The sequence below is a fragment of the Oncorhynchus nerka genome, linkage group LG11, assembly GCF_034236695.1.
Source record: "Oncorhynchus nerka isolate Pitt River linkage group LG11, Oner_Uvic_2.0, whole genome shotgun sequence".
In the NCBI taxonomy this organism is placed as follows: domain Eukaryota; kingdom Metazoa; phylum Chordata; class Actinopteri; order Salmoniformes; family Salmonidae; genus Oncorhynchus; species Oncorhynchus nerka.
In genome coordinates this window covers 33933106-33958869 of record NC_088406.1, presented here as the reverse complement: position 1 = coordinate 33958869, position 25764 = coordinate 33933106, and the positions used below count along the sequence as shown (strand labels likewise).

At 44.6% G+C, this 25764-nt stretch overlaps 1 protein-coding gene across 1 annotated transcript in view; it reads left to right on the top strand.

Annotated features, from left to right (window-relative positions):
• LOC115123823 (2-(3-amino-3-carboxypropyl)histidine synthase subunit 1) overlaps positions 1-24062 on the top strand; it is a 120839-nt gene extending 96777 nt beyond the window's left edge. Inside the window, exons 8-12 of the mRNA XM_065024444.1 lie at positions 488-644; positions 6903-7003; positions 12231-12309; positions 22790-22924; positions 23385-24062. Coding sequence (XP_064880516.1) covers positions 488-644; positions 6903-7003; positions 12231-12309; positions 22790-22924; positions 23385-23483 — 571 coding nt within the window. The 3' untranslated portion in view covers positions 23484-24062. The remainder of the gene's footprint in view (positions 1-487; positions 645-6902; positions 7004-12230; positions 12310-22789; positions 22925-23384) is intronic.
• The last annotated feature ends 1702 nt before the right edge of the window (positions 24063-25764 follow it).

Sequence of the window (25764 nt, the reverse complement as noted above, 5' to 3'; positions counted from 1 at the left end):
TATATAAATATACAGTGTACCGCTGTGGATGAGTCTGACATAGATTGCAGAATGTCATTATTGTCAGTAATACACAGGATTAATGTGACATGGTTCACCTTGTTGGAGGTTGTCTTTATGGTGTCATTTCCACTCAGCTGTATTGGCGTGAAACAGTATTTATATGAGATCTTGTTTGTGAAGTGAAATTGTGTTTGTGTTATGAACGTATGCACTACTGCCCTCCTCTCAGGCTTTCTAATAAACAAGATGATAATCTCAAGATGTGCTGAGCTGAGCTCTCCTGGTAGAGAGAGAAAGATTAGATTCTCTAAAATGCCACTTTTCTCTCAGATAACTGCCTTAATACTTGATGGATTTTCATGATTGGATTTTCTCTTCTTGCCTGTCTATCCTCGAGGTAACCTGTTGTGAACAATACACACTAATATGTGTGTGTGTGTGTGTGTGTGTGTGTGTGTGTGCGCGCATACACGTGTGTGTTTAGGTACGACCCGTACAGTAAGATATTTTCCAGGGAGTACTATGACCATGAAGCCATGCGGTCCATCCGGCTCCAGGCCATCGACAAAGCTCGCTCTGCCCAGAGATGGGGCCTGATACTGGGCACGCTGGGCCGGCAGGGCAACCCTAAGGTCATGGAGGTATGAGCCTGCATCTCAGAGATTTCACACTTATCCTGATTCTACCCCTCCCTCACACTCTAAGACCTTCACATATACAATGATGTGTAATATGTTTTGTGGGGCACATCTTCTCAGTTACTCAGACAAGTAGCTAAATGCATCTGTGAAGACTATAGAGTGTAAAGCCGAACCACACCCATCCATACACACACCGCTACCTCCATCAGTTGGCATTTGGCTGGTGTGTGTATGTGTGTGCCTGGGGGTCTTCATCGATCGGTCCTACATGGGGGGGTTGTTGGATCCCTAGTCTGCTCTCAAGCCTGCCCCCCCTCTCAGCACTCTTCCCTTTGTTCTCTCCTCTGTTTGATCTGTCCGCTTTTTGTTTTCCTCATGCGTTGTGTTTGACTTTGTTTGGGATTCTTCTTCCACGTCCTCGCCTCATTCTTTTCTCTAATTGGTATGCTGGGAGGAAGAGACCGAGAGAGACTGAGAGAAGCATAGCGTTTTCTGTCATCTCTCCTCTCCTCTTGCTGTCAGATGATATTTTAAAACCAAACCCAGGTTTCTCTTGTCATTTCCCCCCCCCCAATTTTCAAACCTGTATGAAAACTTTGCGTCTTATCCACATACAGTAGTCAGACAGAGAGATGAAGGGATTCCAATAGAATGTCTTTCTACTTTCTTACAGTAGTGTCACTAGTTCTACCCCTCATTGGGCCAGTGTTTAGATTAAGTGGTTGAGTTGTGTGATATGCCTTTGTCTGGACAGGACTGTATAATCTCTGAAAACAACCCAGGCCGTCATAGTAAAGAGTGAGAAATAACCCACTAGAGAACAGAGAATCTCAGTGTGGCTGCCTGCAGAGGTTTATCTCTCTATGCTAACCGTTAGGGAATGTTTTGGAAGTTGACGTTCTGAACACGGTCTTAACACTTGGTCCAGCGGGCCCTCTCCAAGACATTCACCAACACAGAAGGAAGCCCGGTCCCTGAACTGGCTCAACACTTTTATATAGTGATGTTATTGGGTGGTGATGTGTTTTATCTAGTGATGTTATTGGGTGGTGATGTGTTTTATCTAGTGATGTTATTGGGTGGTGATGTGTTTTATCTAGTGATGTTATTGGGTGGTGATGTGTTTTATCTAGTGATGTTATTGGGTGGTGATGTGTTTTATATGTTGATGTTATTGGGTGGTGATGTGTTTTATCTAGTGATGTTATTGGGTGGTGATGTGTTTTATCTAGTGATGTTATTGGGTGGTGATGTGGTTTATCTAGTGATGTTATTGGGTGGTGATGTGTTTTATCTAGTGATGTTATTGGGTGGTGATGTGTTTTATCTAGTGATGTTATTGGGTGGTGATGTGTTTTATCTAGTGATGTTATTGGGTGGTGATGTGTTTTATCTAGTGATGTTATTGGGTGGTGATGTGTTTTATCTAGTGATGTTATTGGGTGGTGATGTGTTTAATATGTTGATGTTATTGGGTGGTGATGTGTTTTATCTAGTGATGTTATTGGGTGGTGATGTGTTTTATCTAGTGATGTTATTGGTGATGTGTTTTATCTAGTGATGTTATTGGGTGGTGATGTGTTTTATCTAGTGATGTTATTGGGTGGTGATGTGTTTTATATGTTGATGTTATTGGGTGGTGATGTGTTTTATCTAGTGATGTTATTGGGTGGTGATGTGTTTTATCTAGTGATGTTATTGGGTGGTGATGTGTTTTATATGTTGATGTTATTGGGTGGTGATGTGTTTAATATGTTGATGTTATTGGGTGGTGATGTGTTTTATCTAGTGATGTTATTGGGTGGTGATGTGTTTTATATGTTGATGTTATTGGGTGGTGATGTGTTTTATCTAGTGATGTTATTGGGTGGTGATGTGTTTTATCTAGTGATGTTATTGGGTGGTGATGTGTTTTATCTAGTGATGTTATTGGGTGGTGATGTGTTTTATATGTTGATGTTATTGGGTGGTGATGTGTTTTATCTAGTGATGTTATTGGGTGGTGATGTGTTTTATCTAGTGATGTTATTGGATGGTGATGTGTTTTATCTAGTGATGTTATTGGGTGGTGATGTGGTTTATCTAGTGATGTTATTGGGTGGTGATGTGTTTTATCTAGTGATGTTATTGGGTGGTGATGTGTTTTATCTAGTGATGTTATTGGGTGGTGATGTGTTTTATCTAGTGATGTTATTGGGTGGTGATGTGTTTTATATGTTGATGTTATTGGGTGGTGATGTGTTTTATCTAGTGATGTTATTGGGTGGTGATGTGTTTTATCTAGTGATGTTATTGGGTGGTGATGTGTTTTATATGTTGATGTTATTGGGTGGTGATGTGTTTTATCTAGTGATGTTATTGGGTGGTGATGTGTTTTATCTAGTGATGTTATTGGGTGGTGATGTGTTTTATCTAGTGATGTTATTGGGTGGTGATGTGTTTTATATGTTGATGTTATTGGGTGGTGATGTGTTTTATCTAGTGATGTTATTGGGTGGTGATGTGTTTTATCTAGTGATGTTATTGGGTGGTGATGTGTTTTATATGTTGATGTTATTGGGTGGTGATGTGTTTTATCTAGTGATGTTATTGGGTGGTGATGTGTTTTATCTAGTGATGTTATTGGGTGGTGATGTGTTTTATCTAGTGATGTTATTGGGTGGTGATGTGTTTTATATGTTGATGTTATTGGGTGGTGATGTGTTTTATCTAGTGATGTTATTGGGTGGTGATGTGTTTTATATGTTGATGTTATTGGGTGGTGATGTGTTTTATCTAGTGATGTTATTGGGTGGTGATGTGTTTTATCTAGTGATGTTATTGGGTGGTGATGTGTTTTATCTAGTGATGTTATTGGGTGGTGATGTGTTTTATCTAGTGATGTTATTGGGTGGTGATGTGTTTTATATGTTGATGTTATTGGGTGGTGATGTGTTTTATCTAGTGATGTTATTGGGTGGTGATGTGTTTTATATGTTGATGTTATTGGGTGGTGATGTTATTGGGTGGTGATGTGTTTTATATGTTGATGTTATTGGGTGGTGATGTGTTTTATATGTTGATGTTATTGGGTGGTGATGTGTTTTATCTAGTGATGTTATTGGGTGGTGATGTGTTTTATCTAGTGATGTTATTGGGTGGTGATGTGTTTTATCTAGTGATGTTATTGGGTGGTGATGTGGTTTATCTAGTGATGTTATTGGGTGGTGATGTGTTTTATCTAGTGATGTTATTGGGTGGTGATGTGTTTTATCTAGTGATGTTATTGGGTGGTGATGTGTTTTATCTAGTGATGTTATTGGGTGGTGATGTGTTTTATATGTTGATGTTATTGGGTGGTGATGTGTTTTATCTAGTGATGTTATTGGGTGGTGATGTGTTTTATATGTTGATGTTATTGGGTGGTGATGTTATTGGGTGGTGATGTGTTTTATATGTTGATGTTATTGGGTGGTGATGTGTTTTATATGTTGATGTTATTGGGTGGTGATGTGTTTTATCTAGTGATGTTATTGGGTGGTGATGTGTTTTATCTAGTGATGTTATTGGGTGGTGATGTGTTTTATCTAGTGATGTTATTGGGTGGTGATGTGGTTTATCTAGTGATGTTATTGGGTGGTGATGTGTTTTATCTAGTGATGTTATTGGGTGGTGATGTGTTTTATCTAGTGATGTTATTGGGTGGTGATGTGTTTTATCTAGTGATGTTATTGGGTGGTGATGTGTTTTATCTAGTGATGTTATTGGGTGGTGATGTGTTTAATATGTTGATGTTATTGGGTGGTGATGTGTTTTATCTAGTGATGTTATTGGGTGGTGATGTGTTTTATCTAGTGATGTTATTGGGTGGTGATGTGTTTTATCTAGTGATGTTATTGGGTGGTGATGTGTTTTATATGTTGATGTTATTGGGTGGTGATGTGTTTTATCTAGTGATGTTATTGGGTGGTGATGTGTTTTATCTAGTGATGTTATTGGGTGGTGATGTGTTTTATTTGATGTTATTGTTGATGTTATTGTGGTGGTGATGTGTTTTATCTAGTGATGTTATTGGGTGGTGATGTGTTTTATCTAGTGATGTTATTGGGTGGTGATGTGTTTTATCTAGTGATGTTATTGGGTGGTGATGTGTTTTATATGTTGATGTTATTGGGTGGTGATGTGTTTTATCTAGTGATGTTATTGGGTGGTGATGTGTTTTTTATATGTTGATGTTATTGATGGTGGTGATGTGTTTTATCTAGTGATGTTATTGGGTGGTGATGTGTTTTATCTAGTGATGTTATTGGGTGGTGATGTGTTTTATATGTTGATGTTATTGTGGTGGTGATGTTATTGGGTGGTGATGTGTTTTATATGTTGATGTTATTGGGTGGTGATGTGTTTTATATGTTGATGTTATTGGGTGGTGATGTGTTTTATCTAGTGATGTTATTGGGTGGTGATGTGTTTTATCTAGTGATGTTATTGGGTGGTGATGTGTTTTATCTAGTGATGTTATTGGGTGGTGATGTGGTTTATCTAGTGATGTTATTGGGTGGTGATGTGTTTTATCTAGTGATGTTATTGGGTGGTGATGTGTTTTATCTAGTGATGTTATTGGGTGGTGATGTGTTTTATCTAGTGATGTTATTGGGTGGTGATGTGTTTAATATGTTGATGTTATTGGGTGGTGATGTGTTTTATCTAGTGATGTTATTGGGTGGTGATGTGTTTTATCTAGTGATGTTATTGGGTGGTGATGTGTTTTATCTAGTGATGTTATTGGGTGGTGATGTGTTTTATATGTTGATGTTATTGGGTGGTGATGTGTTTTATCTAGTGATGTTATTGGGTGGTGATGTGTTTTATCTAGTGATGTTATTGGGTGGTGATGTGTTTTATCTAGTGATGTTATTGGGTGGTGATGTGTTTTATATGTTGATGTTATTGGGTGGTGATGTGTTTTATCTAGTGATGTTATTGGGTGGTGATGTGTTTAATATGTTGATGTTATTGGGTGGTGATGTGTTTTATATGTTGATGTTATTGGGTGGTGATGTGTTTAATATGTTGATGTTATTGGGTGGTGATGTGTTTTATCTAGTGATGTTATTGGGTGGTGATGTGTTTTATATGTTGATGTTATTGGGTGGTGATGTGTTTTATCTAGTGATGTTATTGGGTGGTGATGTGTTTTATCTAGTGATGTTATTGGGTGGTGATGTGTTTTATCTAGTGATGTTATTGGGTGGTGATGTGTTTTATCTAGTGATGTTATTGGGTGGTGATGTGTTTTATATGTTGATGTTATTGGGTGGTGATGTGTTTTATCTAGTGATGTTATTGGGTGGTGATGTGTTTAATATGTTGATGTTATTGGGTGGTGATGTGTTTTATATGTTGATGTTATTGGGTGGTGATGTTATTGGGTGGTGATGTGTTTTATATGTTGATGTTATTGGGTGGTGATGTGTTTTATATGTTGATGTTATTGGGTGGTGATGTGTTTTATCTAGTGATGTTATTGGGTGGTGATGTGTTTTATCTAGTGATGTTATTGGGTGGTGATGTGTTTTATATGTTGATGTTATTGGGTGGTGATGTGTTTTATATGTTGATGTTATTGGGTGGTGATGTGTTTTATCTAGTGATGTTATTGGGTGGTGATGTGTTTTATCTAGTGATGTTATTGGGTGGTGATGTGTTTAATATGTTGATGTTATTGGGTGGTGATGTGTTTTATATGTTGATGTTATTGGGTGGTGATGTGTTTAATATGTTGATGTTATTGGGTGGTGATGTGTTTTATCTAGTGATGTTATTGGGTGGTGATGTGTTTTATCTAGTGATGTTATTGGGTGGTGATGTGTTTTATCTAGTGATGTTATTGTGTTGTTTTCTCCAGTATCTCTGGGCTCCATCATTGAGAGCTAGCTGTGTTAATTAGCCGGTTAACTAACTAAGAAACACTAGACTGGGGAGCTCTGAAGGACTTTTGAAGGACCCTCTAGTGGAACAGCAGAACGAGTGGTAGTGTGTGTGTGTGTGTGTGTGTGTGTGTGTGTGTGTGTGTGTGTGTGTGTGTAGCTGTATAGGCAGGCAACACAGACAGGTCTCTTGTGAGTCCAAGGCCTGCGCAAACACACACATGTGTTCTTCGTGTGGGCTCGAAGCTAGTGTGACCATACTCTCCCTCTCTCCGTCCTCCTACTCTCATCACTCCCTCACTCTTTATATTTCTCTCTCTCTCTGTTTCTCTCTGTCTCTCCATCATAGCACCTGGAATCCAAGCTTGAGTCTCTTGGCAAGTCCTTCACTCGAGTGCTGCTGTCTGAGATTTTCCCCAGCAAGCTGGACCTGATGGCAGAAGTGGATGCGTGAGTCTACAGCACACACACACACACACGGTGAAAGGCAGTGAGAATGTTTTGAGACTTGTCCTCTTGTCTTTGATACATATCCCTGATATACACAGAGAGACGCCATCTGAAATGCTCTGTCATCCGACACTGTTATCCAGCGAGGCACAGTCATTATATCTTGAAAAGAAAACTCCAAAAGTTTGTAAAGTGAAACCGCTCGTGCTTCAAGCTCAAGTCGCTTTGATTTCTATGACTGTCTGGCAGAAAGAAGAGGGCAAGGAGGAGGCAGTGAGACACTGATGTGCAGAAGGGCTCTCTGAGACACACAAATGCACACATTCTCCACAGTCCACACTCTCAGCAGATTGGCCTCTCACTGTGGAGTAATGAGTAGTGTGATGTGTGAGGGAGGAGTGTGTGAAGGAGGGACAGAAGGAGAGATGGAAGGAGGGAGAGAGATCAGGGGACACAGAGGTAGTTGAGGAGGTTGTGTTGAAACAGGGCAGAGCGTGATAAAAGGAGGTGTTTGCTGCTCTTGTTTTCTTTGGTGCTGTGATCTCACCACTCTAAGGCAGTTACGCAAAACAGGGAATTCATAAGCCTGGCACGACTCAAACTGGACAAAATATTCACAGGCGATTCACAGGCACCTATTTAGACAGCTCAGAGGCCGTAAATTAAGAGCTCAGAGAGGGATGCAAAATAACTGCTTTTCAAATGTTATGCGGAGAGCTGCCAGACTAGGGTCGCTCAGTCAGTAGATAGTGACAGGGCTGACTGGCGTCATGGGTCTGACAGACACAAAGTGAATGATATCACAGGGTTGACGTAACACAGGTGACTCCACAGGGCTCGCAGTCAGTACACAGTCATCATCCCTTTTGTTTCAGCCCTATGACGCCAAAGGGTAGACTGGGGTCACAGGGAGAACGTTACAGGAATGACATTCAAAGTTTTATGTTACAGGGAAGACGTGACAGGAATGGTGTGACGGCTGACATTACAGGGCTATCTCAGTGATACACGGCTCTCAGCAGGACCCCAGATAATGAGAATGGTGGCTCTGCAGAGGTGTTAGAGTAGAGGCCTGATCAGAAATACATATTTCAGACAGAAGATGTGGTATATTATTTACCACTTTATTGCAAGTATACCCCTTTTATACAACGTACCCCTTTTATACTGCGTACCCCTTTTATACAACGTACCCCTTTTATACTGCGTACCCCTTTTATACTGCGTACCCCTTTTATACAACGTACCCCTTTTATACTGCGTACCCCTTTTATACAACGTACCCCTTTTATACAACGTACCCCTTTTATACTGCGTACCCCTTTTATACAACGTACCCCTTTTATACTGCGTACCCCTTTTATACAACGTACCCCTTTTATACAACGTACCCCTTTTATACTGCGTACCCCTTTTATACTACGTACCCCTTTTATACAACGTACCCCTTTTATACAACGTACCCCTTTTATACAACGTACCCCTTTTATACTGCGTACCCCTTTTATACGGCGTACCCCTTTTATACTACGTACCCCTTTTATACTGCGTACCCCTTTTATACTGCGTACCCCTTTTATACTGCGTACCCCTTTTATACAACCTACCCCTTTTATACAACCTACCCCTTTTATACAACCTACCCCTTTTATACAACGTACCCCTTTTATACAACGTACCCCTTTTATACAACGTACCCCTTTTATACTACGTACCCCTTTTATACTACGTACCCCTTTTATACTACGTACCCCTTTTATACAACCTACCCCTTTTATACAACCTACCCCTTTTATACAACTGGCAAATTGGGATGGGCATCTTGCTAAACCATGGGGGCTGTTTGTATTGCAAATTATGGAGGTGTTAAACAATGGAAGTATAAATTAATTTACTTGCAGAGAACTGTTTACACAGACCCGATACCTGTATTTTGGTAACAGGGTCTGTGAAAATGCAGGAATCATGACTAGGTATCCCCCCCCGCCCCTGTCAGATGTACCAAAAATCAGGTTAAAAGAAGCATGATACATTAGTGGGATCTTTATCTGTGTATGAACGGGCTAAGAGAGACTAAGGGGTTGATAATTATGTGTATGAGATTTACTTTTTTAGGTAGGCAATCCGGAATGGTCAGGAAGATGAGTGGGATTGGCCCACAGCAGGGGATGACTAGCCTAGACAGAACCGTTGGTCTAACTCAGTGTTTGTTGTGATTTTCTGAACTTTCCTCTATTTAGCCTAGCAGTATTTGGAATTAGTTTTGGCGGAGAGTATCTACCTCCATTGATTCCTGGGTTTGACAAAAACACAAACACCCTACGGTAGACAAATAGAAATCACAAAAAGTCTTAAAGCCAGACACTTCAAGATGCATCCTTTGAAAGAAAGTTTTGTTTGTGTTCTGAACCCACATTGGGGACAGTGCTTACCTGTGGGCACAGAATGAAAGGCAGTGCAGTCTGGCTGCGGAGAGGAGTGGAGAGGAGTGCAGAAAGAGAAGGGAGGGAGAGAGAGAGGGAAGGTGTACTAGCCCACACAGTGCAGAGGAGAGGGCCCACCCCCCAGCCTTTCTCTCCCATTAGTGACACACCACACACACTCCGACATACAGCGAAACCATTAGCAAACACTTTAAAGTGTGTAATTAGATTCCAGCCTGATTTGAACCATTGTGCAGATATCTGGCAGACCCACACACACTTATCTCAACTGGTTCGCAAATACTCTGCAATGTATTATGTCATTTTACAGCAAATCATTTGCATTTCCTCTTCACCCACATTCCAATCAACTTTCCTGTTTTAATCTTTTTTATTTTATTAAAGTGACCATTTTCCTGAGATATGGAGAGAAGAGGTTAATTGTTATTGCCTGTCTTGGTCCAGACTGCTGGGATAACTGAAGGGCAGCAGCCTTGCAGGTGGAGGTCTGTCTAAGGGTGCATCCCAAATGGCACCCTATACCCTATATTGTGCACTTCTTTTGACCAGAGACGTTTGCTGTAGAGGGAATAGGGTGTCATTTGGGATGCATCCTAGCTGTTACTGGGGCTAATGTACCAGATAACCTAATGTAGCAGGACAGGGACAGGGCCTTAGTTCACACTGGGAACACTGGGGAACCCTTTAGGTTCTGTGGTCACCCCAACCCTCCCTGCCTCCCAAATGGTACCCTATTCCCTATTTAGTGCGCTACTTTTCACCGGGGTCTCTAGGGCTCTGGTCAAAGGTAGCGCTTCTATACAGGGAAAAGGTGCCATTTAGGATGCAAGCTGAGTGTGGTACCCTTCCCTCTCATTCAATTAAGTCTGATTATCAGGCTGTCCTCCCTCTACCCCAGCTCACTGCAGGGTCCCCCATTCACAGAGAGTCATCAGGATTCTATTCACTTACTGATGGTCTCCTTCACAGGGCATGACTAGAACTTCCTGTTTCCCTACACCCAGAGGGCTGCTAGGAAATGGACAGGGGAAATGGGGACACATTCAGAGGCAGTTGCTGTAGTAGACTGTGACTGGAGTTATCTTTAACTCTTCCTGTAGCAACCCCTCTCTCTCTGTCTTTTCTCTTCCATATCCCTCTCCCCATCTCTCCCTCACTCTCTCTCTTTCTCCATCTCTCAGTCTATGCCCTGTGGTGAGGGTTCTGCGTTGAGTTAGGAAGATCTTAGCTCAGATATTGGCTGTAAATTGAATTGTGTGGCGTGCTGGGTTCCTAGCCAGTGTGGCACAACATATGCTCCCAGGCCAATCTGTTAAGAAACTGCTCCTAAAGAGGGAAGTAGAGATTGTCAAATCCTCATCCCCTCCTCTTCTGTCCTTCGCTTCTCTCTCCTCCACTCCCATCCACTCATTGCTTGCCTTAAAGACATGCTCCGGTACTTTGGCTACGAAGAAAGTATGTTTTAAACCTCCCGCTTTGGGCTGGATGTGTCAATGTGTAGTTCATACATGCATAATCTATGAGCAGAATTACTGTCTTACATGAATTATCCATGAAATTCCTAGTTTGATAGTGACTGTTTTCTTTAAGTTGTGTTGTGCCATTTTCCTACATTTTGCCCAGCATTATCCAATAAGGTTGAAGGGTGGGCCCAATGGCTCAGTGGACATGCAGAGGGGGGGGGGGGGGGGGGCAATGGCATGGTGCACAATTCTCGGGAACCACTTTTGTCTTGTGAGCACTACTTTCAAAACTACTGGCTGGGGAAACGTCTCACTTATCTGCCTTCCAAATTAGCCTGGTGAATACGCATTCATTACGTTTTTACACTTCTGCAACAGTTGACGTTTAACTTGTGAAAGTTTCCCTGAAGATGTTGCACGATGCAGTGTTTTAGAGCTAGCAGCTTTCTCCCTCCCCACCTTTCTGTACACCTGTGCACAGATTCTGAATCCATATATTTGTATTGAAATCTGGCAAGATGTATGCTCTCTCATTCCTCACCGTGTCCATGTGAATACAGCAGAATCCATAAATGTGTCTGGTGTATTCCTGGTGGCTGTCTGTGTTTGGAGATAGACGGTACAGGGAGGGGCTGTCGCCGTGGAGATGGAGCTGTGGATAGCATTGATTTGTGAAAGCTAACCTCTTTAACCCCGCTCTGCCTCTCCTTCCTCCATTCTCCCCCAGCTGTTTACATCCTTCACTCACACAATCACTAAGATAAACACGTCTCACTGCCAATCCCTCTCTCTCTCTCACCTTTCTTTTCCATCACCCCTCCCTCCCTCTCTCTCCATCTTTCTTTGTCTCTCTCCCTCTAGCAAACTCCCAGCCCCCCTCCCCTCTGTCTGTCTTGCTATGTAGGCTAGCTCCGTGGAGACTGGGCTAGTGCAGCTTTTTTATTCAAGCTCACCTAACTCCCTCTTCCCTCCATTTCTCCTCCTATCACACCTACCCACCTCTCCCTGTTTCCCTGTTTGTGTTCCCCCTCTCCCCTCCTCTCCCTGTCTCCTCAGCATCCTTCCTTTCTCCCCCTGGTATGATGAATGAATGCAGAGTGTGTTTTGTGTTCAGAGTGAATCAGGACAGATCCTCTAACATATGCAGGAGATCAGGTGGAGGCAGAGCTGCCTGCAGCCCGATGCAGCAGCACAGATTCACATCATGGACCTACCCACCCGGCTATCTGAGATGTGCACTGCCTCTTTAATGCAATCTCTCTCTCTCTCTCTCTCTCTCTCTCTCTCTCTCTCTGATGTTCTCTCTCTCTCTCCTTGCAGGTGGGTCCAGATCGCTTGCCCGCGTCTCTCCATTGATTGGGGCACAGCCTTCTCCAAACCCCTGCTGTCTCCCTATGAGGTAAACAGGCGTCTTACAACAGCTCGCCACGATCCACACTGTCTGCTGCTGTCATTCACTATCAAAAGAGGACAAGAGTGTGCACGCATACACACACACATACACACACTTCAAATGACTTTTCTCCCTCTGAGCAGGCGGCGTTGTGTAGGAACTCGCACCCTGTGTTAAATGTGGGAAAATAACCTCATGTTCTGATGTCTGGTGTTAACATTGCAGGGGCTCATCAGTGCTGCTTGTCTCAGAGCAGGCAGGTAGGGTTGATGGGGCTGAGGACAGGGCTTGGGAAAGAGGCTGGTAGGCTAGCTGGATGGGGATAGGGAGAGAGGCATGCAGGCTGGCTGGATGGGGCTAGGGAGAGAGGCAGGCAGGCTGGCTGGGGCTAGGGAGAGAGGCAGGCAGGCTGGCTGGATGGATGGGGCTAGGGAGAGAGGCAGGCAGGCTGGCTGGGGCTGGGGCTAGGGAGAGGCAGGCAGGCTGGCTGGATGGAGATAGGGAGAGAGGCAGGCAGGCTGGCTGGATGGGGATAGGGAGAGAGGCGGGCAGGCTGGCTGGGGCTGGGGATAGGGAGAGAGGCAGGCAGGCTGGCTGGATGGGGATAGGGAGAGAGGCAGGCAGGCTGGCTGGATGGGGCTAGGGAGAGAGGCTGGCTGGGGCTGGGGAGAGAGGCAGGCAGGCTGGCTGGATGGATGGGGCTAGGGAGAGAGGCAGGCAGGCTGGCTGGGGCTGGGGCTAGGGAGAGAGGCAGGCAGGCTAGCTGGGGCTAGGGAGAGAGGCAGGCAGGCTGGCTAGGGCTGGGGCTAGGGAGAGAGGCAGGCTGACTAGATAGGGCTGGGGAGAGAGGCAGGCTGACTAGATGGGGCTGGGGAGAGAGGCAGGCAGGCTGGCTAGGGCTGGGGCTAGGGAGAGAGGCAGGCTGACTAGATGGGGCTGGGGAGAGAGGCAGGCAGGCTGGCTAGGGCTGGGGAGAGAGGCAGGCAGGCTGGCTAGGGAGAGAGGCTGGCTAGGGCTGGGGCTAGGGAGAGAGGCAGGCTGACTAGATGGGGCTGGGGAGAGAGGCAGGCTGGCTGGATATGGCTGGGGAGAGAGGCAGGCATGGAGACCGCTATGCAGTAGGAGCCCCTATGTTCTCTCTCTTGCGTGCTCTCTCTCTCACACTCTCTCTCGTACTCTCTCTCTTGTGTGCTCTCTCGCGTGTTCTCTCTCTCACACTCTCTCTCGTACTCTCTCTCTCTTGTGTGCTCTCTCGCTCTCTCTCTCTCGCACTCTCTCTCGTACTCTCTCTCTCTCTTGTGTGCTCTCTCGCGTGTTCTCTCTCTCACACTCTCTCTCGTACTCTCTCTCTCTTGTGTGCTCTCTCGCTCTCTCTCTCTCGCACTCTCTCTCAATTCAAGGGGCTTTATTGGCTTGGGAAACATATCTTTATATTGCCAAAGCAAGTGAAATGGATAAACAAAAGTGAAATAAACAATAAAAAGTGAACAGTAAATATTACTCACACAAGTTCGAAAAGAATAAAGACATTTCAAATGTCATATTATGTCTATATACCGTGTTGTAGCGATGTGCAAATATTTGAAGTACAAAGGGGAAAATAAATATGGGTTGGATTTACAATGGTGTTTGTTCTGGTTGCCCTTTTCTTGTGGCAACAGGTCACACGTCTTGCTGCTGTGATTGTACACTGTGGTATTTCACCCAGTAGATATGGGAGTTTATCAAACTTGGTTTTGTTTTCAAATTCTTTATGGGTCTGTGTAATCTGAGGGAAATATGGGTCTCTAATATGGTCATACATTTGGCAGGAGGTTAGGAAGTGCAGCTCAGTTTCCACCTCATTTTGTGGGCAGTGTGCACATAGCCTGTCTTCTCTTGAGAGCCATGCTTCTACACCTGCATTGCTTGCTGTTTGGGGTTTTAGGCTGGGTTTCTGTACAGCACTTTGAGATATCAGCTGATGTAAGAAGGGCTATATAAATACATTTGATGCTCACTGAGTCTGTACATAGTCAAAGCTTTCCTTAATTTTGGATCAGTCACGGTGGTCAGGTATTCTGCCACTGTGTACTCTCTTTTTGGGGCCAAATAGCATTCTAGTTTGCTCTGTTTTTTTGTTGATTCTTTCCAATGTGTCAAGTCATTTTTATTTTGTTTCTCATGGTTTGGTTGGGTCTAATTGTGTTGCTGTCCTGGCTGTTTGTTATTTGTTATATATCCACAAAGATTGGAGAAGGGGTTTATCCACACATCTCCGTTTTGGATAGATAACTCTTCGTGTTGTTGTTTGTTTACTGTGTCCCAATTTTCCCAGAAGTGGTTAGATTCTATGGATTCTTCAATTGCATTGAGCTGGTTTCTGTCGTGCTGTTCCTTCTTTTTCCGTAGTGTATTTCTGTATTGTTTTAGTGATTCATCATAGTGAAGGCGTAGACTCAGGTTTTCTGGGTCTGTATGTTTTTGGTTGGATAAGTTTCTCAATTTCTTTCTTACATTTTTGCATTCTTCATCAAACCGTTTGTCATTGTTATTATTCTTCTTAGGTTGTCTGCTTGACATTTTTAGATTTGACAGGGAAGCTGAAAGGTCAAATATACTGTATAGGCTTTCTACTGCCAAGTTTACACCTTCACTATTACAGTGTAATGTTTTGTCCAGGAAGTTGTCTCAAAGGGATTGAATTTGTTGTTGCCTAAATGTTTTTCGGTAGGTTTCTACACTCTTCCAGCATTTCTTAATATTGTGCAGTTCCTTTGGTTTGGATGCTTTCACACTTTGCATCTGTTATTGACTGGAAGCGTAATACGCTGAAAACAGGTGCCTAGCGGAATGACAACAACATTGATGCTGTTTAAGAAGAGATGGAGAGAGAGACAACAACATTGATGCTGTTTAAGAAGAGATGGAGAGAGAGACAACAACATTGATGCTGTTTAAGAAGAGATGGAGAGAGAGACAACAACATTGATGCTGTTTAAGAAGAGATGGAGAGAGAGACAACAACATTGATGCTGTTTAAGAAGAGATGGAGAGAGAGACAACAACATTGATGCTGTTTAAGAAGAGATGGAGAGAGAGACAACAACATTGATGCTGTTTAAGAAGAGATGGAGAGAGAGACAACAACATTGATGCTGTTTAAGAAGAGATGGAGAGAGAGACAACAACATTGATGCTGTTTAAGAAGAGATGGAGAGGGAGACAACAACATTGATGCTGTTTAAGAAGAGATGGAGAGAGAGACAACAACATTGATGCTGTTTAAGAAGAGATGGAGAGGGAGACAACAACATTGATGCTGTTTAAGAAGAGATGGAGAGAGAGACAACAACATTGATGCTGTTTAAGAAGAGATGGAGAGGGAGACAACAACATTGATGCTGTTTAAGAAGAGATGGAGAGAGAGACAACAACATTGATGCTGTTTAAGAAGAGATGGAGAGAGAGACAACATTGATGCTGTTTAAGAAGAGATGGAGAGAGAGACAACAACATTGATGCTGTTTAAGAAGAGATGGAGAGGGAGACAACAACATTGATGCTGTTTAAGAAGATATGGAGAGAGAGACAACAACATTGATGCTGTTTAAGAAGAGATGGAGAGAGAGACAACAACATTTATGCTGTTTAAGAAGAGATGGAGAGAGAGACAACAACATTGATGCTGTTTAAGAAGAGATGGAGAGAGAGACAACAACATTGATGCTGTTTAAGAAGAGATGGAGAGAGAGACAACAACATTGATGCTGTTTAAGAAGAGATGGAGAGGGAGACAACAACATTGGTACATTTAGAAACTACTCTCCTCTACACTAATCAGATACTTTGCACACATACCACCACCCTCTTTGAGAAAGAAATCAGGACTGTATTTACGTGAAATGCCTGTGTTTGCTGGATCTCTCGGTGAACAGGGCAGCCTTGTAAGGCTCTGATTGTTCGAAATGGTTACGGCAAGTATTCTACTGTTGTCCTTCTCTGTTGTTGTCCGGTATCTGGGGGCTTGTCGTGTAGTCGCTATCTGGGGGCTTGTCGTGTGGTCTGTATCTGGGGGCTTGTCGTGTAGTCGGTATCTGGGGGCTTGTCGTGTAGTCGGTATCTGGGGCTTGTCGTGTAGTCGGTATCTGGGGGCTTGTCGTGTAGTCGGTATCTGGGGGCTTGTCGTGTAGTCGGTATCTGGGGCTTGTCGTGTAGTCGCTATCTGGGGGCTTGTCGTGTAGTCGGTATCTGGGGGCTTGTCGTGTAGTCGCTATCTGGGGGCTTGTCGTGTAGTCGCTATCTGGGGGCTTGTCGTGTAGTCGCTATCTGGGGCTTGTCGTGTAGTCGCTATCTGGGGGCTTGTCGTGTAGTCGGTATCTGGGGGCTTGTCGTGTAGTCGGTATCTGGGGGCTTGTCGTGTAGTCGGTATCTGGGGGCTTGTCGTGTAGTCGGTATCTGGGGGCTTGTCGTGTAGTCGGTATATGGGGGCTTGTCGTGTAGTCGGTATCTGGGGGCTTGTCGTGTAGTCGGTATCTGGGGCTTGTCGTGTAGTCGGTATCTGGGGGCTTGTCGTGTAGTCGGTATCTGGGGGCTTGTCGTGTAGTCTGTATCTGGGGGCTTGTCGTGTAGTCCTGAACAGAAGTACAGAGTTGATTCTCCTTCCATTCATCTTGAAGATGCTTCTTTGAAGGTGGGCTAGCCAGCCGTGTCAATGGTTCCCGGTGGGTGGATGAGAGTAGCGTAATACGATGGTTTGAGCAGAGTAGTAGGTTTGTCCTACTTAAATTCACTTTGGAAGATACTTTACTTAGGGCAGCTAATCAGCCGTACCAGTGATTGTAAGTCGGGTGAGTTTATCGTCTCTAACTCGTGTTGAGATTCAAAGTTCAAACCACTTTAAATGTGCACCTGCAGCTTCACGCTTTTCTGGTCTGTGTTTTTTCTTAACTCATCATTTCTACAGTGTGTAGTAAAGGGGTGGTTCCGACAGGCTGACACGCTCTCTGACCTCACTCTAGCAGTGGCTACAGGGGCGGTTCCGACAGGCTGACACGCTCTCTGACCTCACTCTAGCAGTGGCTACAGGGGGTGGTTCCGACAGGCTGACACGCTCTCTGACCTCACTCTAGCAGTGGCTACAGGGGGCGGTTCCGACAGGCTGACACGCTCTCTGACCTCACTCTAGCAGTGGCTACAGGGGTGGTTCCGACAGGCTGACACGCTCTCTGACCTCACTCTAGCAGTGGCTACAGGGGCGGTTCCGACAGGCTGACACGCTCTCTGACCTCACTCTAGCAGTGGCTACAGGGGGCGGTTCCGACAGGCTGACACGCTCTCTGACCTCACTCTAGCAGTGGCTACAGGGGGTGGTTCCGACAGGCTGACACGCTCTCTGACCTCACTCTAGCAGTGGCTACAGGGGGCGGTTCCGACAGGCTGACACGCTCTCTGACCTCACTCTAGCAGTGGCTACAGGGGCGGTTCCGACAGGCTGACACGCTCTCTGACCTCACTCTAGCAGTGGCTACAGGGGGCGGTTCCGACAGGCTGACGCGCTCTCTGACCTCACTCTAGCAGTGGCTACAGGGGCGGTTCCGACAGGCTGACGCGCTCTCTGACCTCACTCTAGCAGTGGCTACAGGGGCGGTTCCGACAGGCTGACGCGCTCTCTGACCTCACTCTAGCAGTGGCTACAGGGGCGGTTCCGACAGGCTGACGCGCTCTCTGACCTCACTCTAGCAGTGGCTACAGGGGCGGTTCCGACAGGCTGACACGCTCTCTGACCTCACTCTAGCAGTGGCTACAGGGGCGGTTCCGACAGGCTGACACGCTCTCTGACCTCACTCTAGCAGTGGCTACAGGGGCGGTTCCGACAGGCTGACACGCTCTCTGACCTCACTCTAGCAGTGGCTACAGGGGCGGTTCCGACAGGCTGACACGCTCTCTGACCTCACTCTAGCAGTGGCTACAGGGGCGGTTCCGACAGGCTGACACGCTCTCTGACCTCACTCTAGCAGTGGCTACAGGGGCGGTTCCGACAGGCTGACGCGCTCTCTGACCTCACTCTAGCAGTGGCTACAGGGGCGGTTCCGACAGGCTGACACGCTCTCTGACCTCACTCTAGCAGTGGCTACAGGGGCGGTTCCGACAGGCTGACACGCTCTCTGACCTCACTCTAGCAGTGGCTACAGGGGCGGTTCCGACAGGCTGACACGCTCTCTGACCTCACTCTAGCAGTGGCTACAGGGGCGGTTCCGACAGGCTGACACGCTCTCTGACCTCACTCTAGCAGTGGCTACAGGGGCGGTTCCGACAGGCTGACACGCTCTCTGACCTCACTCTAGCAGTGGCTACAGGGGCGGTTCCGACAGGCTGACACGCTCTCTGACCTCACTCTAGCAGTGGCTACAGGGGCGGTTCCGACAGGCTGACACGCTCTCTGACCTCACTCTAGCAGTGGCTACAGGGGCGGTTCCGACAGGCTGACACGCTCTCTGACCTCACTCTAGCAGTGGCTACAGGGGCGGTTCCGACAGGCTGACGCGCTCTCTGACCTCACTCTAGCAGTGGCTACAGGGGCGGTTCCGACAGGCTGACACGCTCTCTGACCTCACTCTAGCAGTGGCTACAGGGGCGGTTCCGACAGGCTGACACGCTCTCTGACCTCACTCTAGCAGTGGCTACAGGGGCGGTTCCGACAGGCTGACACGCTCTCTGACCTCACTCTAGCAGTGGCTACAGGGGCGGTTCCGACAGGCTGACACGCTCTCTGACCTCACTCTAGCAGTGGCTACAGGGGCGGTTCCGACAGGCTGACACGCTCTCTGACCTCACTCTAGCAGTGGCTACTTACTGTGTACAGTTATAAAAAAAACATGATTTCTTATAGCTTCTCCAATCACATCCCTCTCTTAACAAAACACTTTCATCATTTTTCATATTACATGCACAACGCATAGTATGGAAACTGTGTGTATGTTCTGGGTTTACTTTTCAAGTTACAGTAGTTCCTTTTTAACATTTTTAATGACGTCACAAAATAACGGACAAAATGACATTAGTCTTCTATAGATGGCCTCGGACCATTCCCCACATTCTATGTTAGAAATATTATTCCAGTAGTTGCTTTTGAACGTGTTAGAGTTTCAGGGGGAAAAAGGTCTGTTGAGACCAAGCACATTCCTTTGGTGAGTTTGGAGAGGGAGACCTGAATCTTCTGCCCTTGATTTACAACAGGCCGTGAGTTGTTCATCCCCACTAGTTCGTCCTCTGTGGGTGAGAGGGGGTCTGATTGAAGTTATTCATTGCAAACCAGATCTGACCTATTTAGATTCTCATGGACAGTCATGACACTCTTCAGGTAGACTGTGATTTTGCTGTGATCTGATAGGGGTGTTAGTGGGCTGACTGTGAACACTCTGAGGGACTCTGGGTTGAGGTCAGTGATAAAGTAATCTACAGTACTACTGCCAAGGGATGAGCTCTCTCTCTCTCTCTCACTGACTGACTATAGTGTACACTAGCACCACAGCACAGCAGACCAGCTCCCCCCGATGGTGGCCTCATCACACTGCATCCCAGCTGCAGCTTGTTTTTTTAACTAGAAAGAGATGGATCTGAAAAGCAAATGATTGTTTGTGTGCTCCTGCTGAGGTAGTGCATCCCTTAAGACAGGCATTGGTTGCACAGTGATAACAAGCACAGGGGTGTGAATATGATGTGGTCTGCGTTTTAGAGACATGAACAGGTGTTAATGTAAGCACTATCAGTCATTATTGTTTCGAATGATGAGTCATATGAAATGAGAAATGAGTCATATGCTTAAAATGTACAGTTTATATAGATATTTGGTTAGTTTCTAAACAGGAAATGTGCACCTGGTATGATAATTAGCAGGATGATCATCATGGTCATATTTTAAGCTGTGGTCCAATGTCGGTACATTCCATATCTGTGATCATACCTGTTTACATGTCCAATCCTACGCTGCTACTATGATATTGACTAATGCTGTAGATGGTTTGTGACTGTGATTCACCCACTAATAAGATCCCTCCCTGATGTCAATTTGTGTTCAGAAGGTTTCTAGTCAAATGTGCCTTGGCTTCCCTGACAGACCTTTTTCAAATAGTATCAATACATATAAATGATTTGCGCCGTCTGCAGTGCTGTGTATGTTTGATAAGTTAATTCACCTCTTGTCATCCCTGCTAATCGACTGTATCTGTGTCTGTGCGCTCCGCTTTCCTCTGTGGCATTCGGAGATGAGGAAGAGAGAGATATGGGAGGAGAGGGAGCAGTGGTTATTTTCAGAGCGTCTCATGTTATATTTATAGTCAATAAGACACACTTGCCTCCTGTCAGCAGAGGGATTAGCAGGAGCAGCTAGTTTACACAGAGGGGAGGGCGGGAGGGAAGGGAGGGGGAGGGAGATAAGAAAGAACAATTTGTGATTGATAAAATCAATTACATTATTGGCCAGGGCTGTGATGATGCCTGTATTGCAATATTTTTTCCATGGCAAAAATGAAAACACGAAGCAGACCAAACACTTTGGTCCTTGCTGTATGTAGAATATTGTGTGCTATAGCTTGGTAAGAATAAATACATGTGACTCTTGGATGACAACATAATGATGTTTGTTTCCAACATTAGGGCTGTTTTCCTAAAGAAGTTAAATCTGCTTTGTGTTTTGTTTCCTTGCCACGATATTAACGAGTATTGCGATACTGGTATTATCCTGGCTCTAGTATGGACATGGCTTAACATGATAGCAAAGACTGAACCTGCAATAGGTAAGCAGCTTGGTTTGAAGAAATCAACTGTGGGAGCAATTATTAGGAAATGGAAGACATACAAGACCACTGATAATCTCCCTCGATCTGGGGCTTCAAGCAAGATCTCCCCCTGTGGGATCAAAATGATCACAAGAACGGTGAGAAAAAAATCCCAGAACCACACGGGGGGACCTAGTGAAATCCTGCAGTGCCAGACGTGTCCCCCTGCTTAAGCCAGTACATGTCCAGGCCCGTCTGAAGTTTGCTAGAGAGCATTTGGATGATCCAGAAGAAGATTGGGAGGATGTCATATGGTCAGATGAAACCAAAATAGAACTTTTTGGTAAAAACTCAACTCGTCGTGTTTGGAGGACAAAGAATGCTGAGTTGCATCCAAAGAACACCATACCTACTGTGAAGCATGGGGGTGGAAACATCATGCTTTGGGGCTGTTTTTCTGCAAAGTGACCAGGACGACTGATCCGTGTAAAGGAAATAATGAATGGGGCCATGTATCGTGAGATTTTGAGTGAAAACCTCCTTCCATCAGTAAGGGCATTGAAGATGAAACGTGGCTGGGTCTTTCAGCATGACAATGATCCCAAACACACCGCATGGGCAACGAAGGAGTGGCTTCGTAAGAAGCATTTCAAGGTCCTGGTGTGGCCTAGCCAGTCTCCAGATCTCAAGCCCAGAGAAAATCTTTGGAGGGAGTTGAAAGTCCGTGTTGCCCAGCAACAGCCCCAAAACATCACTGCTCTAGAGGAGATCTGCATGGAGGAATGGGCCAAAATACCAGCAACAGTGTGTGAAAACCTTGTGAAGACTTACAGAAAACGTTTGACCTCTGTCATTGCCAACAAAGGGTATATAACAAAGTATTGAGAAACTTTTGTTATTGACCAAATACTTATTTTCCACCATAATTTGCAAATCAATTCATTAAAAATCCTACAATGTGATTTTCTGGATTTTTTTTCTTCTCATTTTGTCTGTCATAGTTGAAGTGTACCTATGATGAAAATTACAGGCCTCTCTCATCTTTTTAAGTGGGAGAACTTGCACAATTGGTGGCTGACTAAATACTTTTTTGCCCCACTGTACATATTGCACTATAAAGGCTATTCCCTATATAGTGCACTATAAAGATTATTCCTTACATAGTGCACTATAAAGCGAATAGGGTGCCATTTGGAAAGTAGACACAGTTAGGTAGGTGACAGCCACGCTTGTCGTCATCCACACTCAATATTTTGACACCTGTTTCACATGTGTGTGAAGTCAGACGTTGTGCCATCGTTTTCTGCATACTGCTGTGCTCCATACAATACTTCTCTCCTTCACTGTTTCTACTCAACCAACACTAACACTTCTGCCTTTTCCATCAGACAACTCCCTACCTCGATGACATACCAATGTCAGGGAAAGCCATACCAATTCCAGTCGTTTGTGGAAATGAATAGAAATTCAAATCATGATTTGAAATAAAACCTTGATTACAACTATAGGCAGCTCAGGAATGACATAGTTTAATGGAAAAGGACTGAAATGGAACTGGCCCTGATTATGAGCTATGTACAGTATGATGGGCTGTAGTAAAAGAACAGGACAAATCAACGGAGTGCTGGGAGCACTCTGTCTTGGTTGTGTTGTCTGTGTGTGCAGGTAGTCTATGTTTCACCTCTCGGTCTCCTGTCCTCTCTGCTCTCCCTCCCCTCCTCTACCAGGCAGCTGTGGCTCTGCAGCAGGTGGACTGGCAGGAGGTGTACCCCATGGACTTCTACTCAAATCAGAGCCTGGGGCCATGGGCGCCCAACCACCCCGACAACCAACCAGCTCGGCCCGCCCACAAACAGATACAGGTGAGTAGGGCAGATGTTGAATGACATGGATAGGGAAGGGGGCAGGAGATGAAACCACGTGTGTGCCCAAAGTGCTTGAAGCCTCTCGTGTTTGTGTGTGTGTGTGTGTGTGTGTGTGTGTGAGAGAGTCAGTCACATGGCTTGTATGGAAGAGCTGACAGAGAGCAAGCACATCACCATGGTGACACCCAGCGGTACACTGACAACAGGGCACATTTCATGATTTTTATTTATTTATTTGATTTGTGTTGATTCATTGTTACATAATCTGACACTATGTTGTAAATTCTGTACAATAACTTTTAAATGTGAACAGTCAAATGTATGCATTCCCTTTGGATTCATATTTCCTTGCTATGAACATTAGTTTTATTGTCATCTGACCACACATGTTAAACATATCAGGGGTAGGGACTGTCACAGCCCCAAATGTTAACTCTCTCCCACTGTTTCCCTACAGAAGACTGGCTCACAGCCAGCCCCTCTCTCCGCTCCCTCACAGCAGTCTAAACAGTGTGGACAGAACCAGTGCGCTCCTTGTGGCTGTCAGGGAGAATGACACATACACCACCACCAGTGCTGGCTGCCAACCAGCTCTTATCATGGCGATCGGTTGGAGCCAGGCCAGCCTAGAGGGGAGTGAGTCTATCTACCACCCACAGGAGGGCTTTCACTCTGAGCGCTGCTCAACACCTCACCTCCCCCAGGAGACAGAGAACCAGAGACACTTCACCTCAGATACTACTCCGTTGTTGTCCTGACGGAATGGACTATACTGCATCTAAGGGTTGTTACCTTGTAAAGTGTGTATGTGTTGAGTACAGAGAAACTGAGGCACGGTATGTCTGTGTATGAAGAGGGTGAATATGTGCAGGAATGTGTTTGAGTGGGTGTGCATTCATGTATATTTTTCTGTGAAAGAGAGAGGGGGGAGAATGATATAAGTTGGTGTGTGGGGGTAATAAAGAGAGAGGAATACAGAAGGATGGCCCTGAGTTGATTGTGTTAGATGCCAGGGGATGTGGGTGGCTTTGATTAAATACAAAACCACTTATCCCTGGAACAGAAGGAAGCTGCCAACCACTTTACACTGTTAACCCACAGACTATATTAAAGAAGATAATTCATATGGTCAAAAGATGAGACATGCTGTTTCTCTCCATTTCAAGCTTGTTTTCTTTCTATTATATTATACAGTAACAGTCAAAGGTTTGGACACACCTACTCATTCCAGGGTTTTTCTTCATTTAGTACGGTTTTCTACATTGTAGAATAACAGTGAAGACATCAAAACTATGAAATAACATATGGAATCATGTAGTAACCAAAAAAGTGTTAAAAAAATCTAAATATATTTTATTTGAGATTCTTTAAAGTAGCCACCCTTTGCCTTGATGACAGCTTTGCACACTTGGCATTCTCTCAACCAGCGTCATGAGATAGTCACCAGGAATGCATTTCAATTGTGCTGTGTTAAAAGTTAATTTGTGGAATTTCTTTCTTTCCTTAATATGTTTCAGATGATCCGTTGTGTTGTGACAAGGTAGTGGTGGTATACAGAAGATAGCCCTATTTGGTAAAAGACCAAGTCCATATTATGGCAAGAACAGCTCAAATAAGCAAAGGGAAACAGCAGTATCATTACTTTGAGTCATGAAGGTCAGTTTCTTCAAGTGCAGTCACTATAACCATCAAGTGCTATGATGAAACTGGCTCTCATGTGGACTACCACTGGAAAGGAAGACCCAGAGTTACCTCTGTTGCAGAGAATAAGTTCATTAGAGTTACCAGCCTCAGAAATTGCAACCCAAATAAATGCTTCACAGATTTCAAGTAACAGACATCTCAACATAAACTGTTCAGAGGAGACTGCGTGAATCAGGCCTTCATGGTTGAATTGCTGCAAAGAAACTGCTACTAAAGGACACCAATAAGAAGAAGACACTTGTTTGGGCCATTTATTGGGTTATTTCATAGTTTTGATGTCTTCACTATTATTCTACAATGTATAAAATAGTACAAATAAAGACAAACCCTTGAATGAGTAGGTGTCTCCAAACTTTTAACTGGTACTCTATGTACAATAAATACTTTGTAACAATGAAGAGATCACAAATTCAATCGGACGTTCATGTTAACTTCGCCACCCTCTTCATACGGTTCTTGTCACTCCAATGACTCATATTTAAATCTCGGACTAATAATCAACATTAAACTATGCTGAATTGACAGAATGTTTGTATTGCATTTGCCAAGTTTATCAATTAAAAAATATATAATAACATGATTTAATTAAAAAAAGGAAGAAATTATGGAACGTGCTGCTATATTTAACATGTCTACCATGCAGGAGCAATTTGAAGAGTATGTCAGACAGGAGGTCCTGGTTGGGGCTGTGTACTAGTCCGTCACAACTACCTCTCCACTCATTTATTAATGACCGGAGTCTGTTAACGGAACATTCTCAGACTGACTCACTAGAGATGATTGACAGCTGTGTGTGATGTGGCCTAAGCTAGGCTGGTTCCCTGAGTACATCTCTCTCTAGGTGATCTACCACAGTCTCTTTGATGTCACACGTACGGCACCCCTCTGATGTCACAAGGCCCTCCTCTGACAAGACCTGCTGTGCTGCAGCTTCTACTCAGATCAGTCACCGCTACATCTGACAAAACAAAGCCAAAGGTGCTAGGATACTGCTGGTCCCACCAGATGCCCAGGTCCTCGATGTTCTATTCAAATCAAATGTTTTTGGTCACATGCACATATGTAGCTTGTGTAGCGAAATGCTTGGATAACTTGCTACGTCACTGTATGTATGTATTATCACATTACGCCAT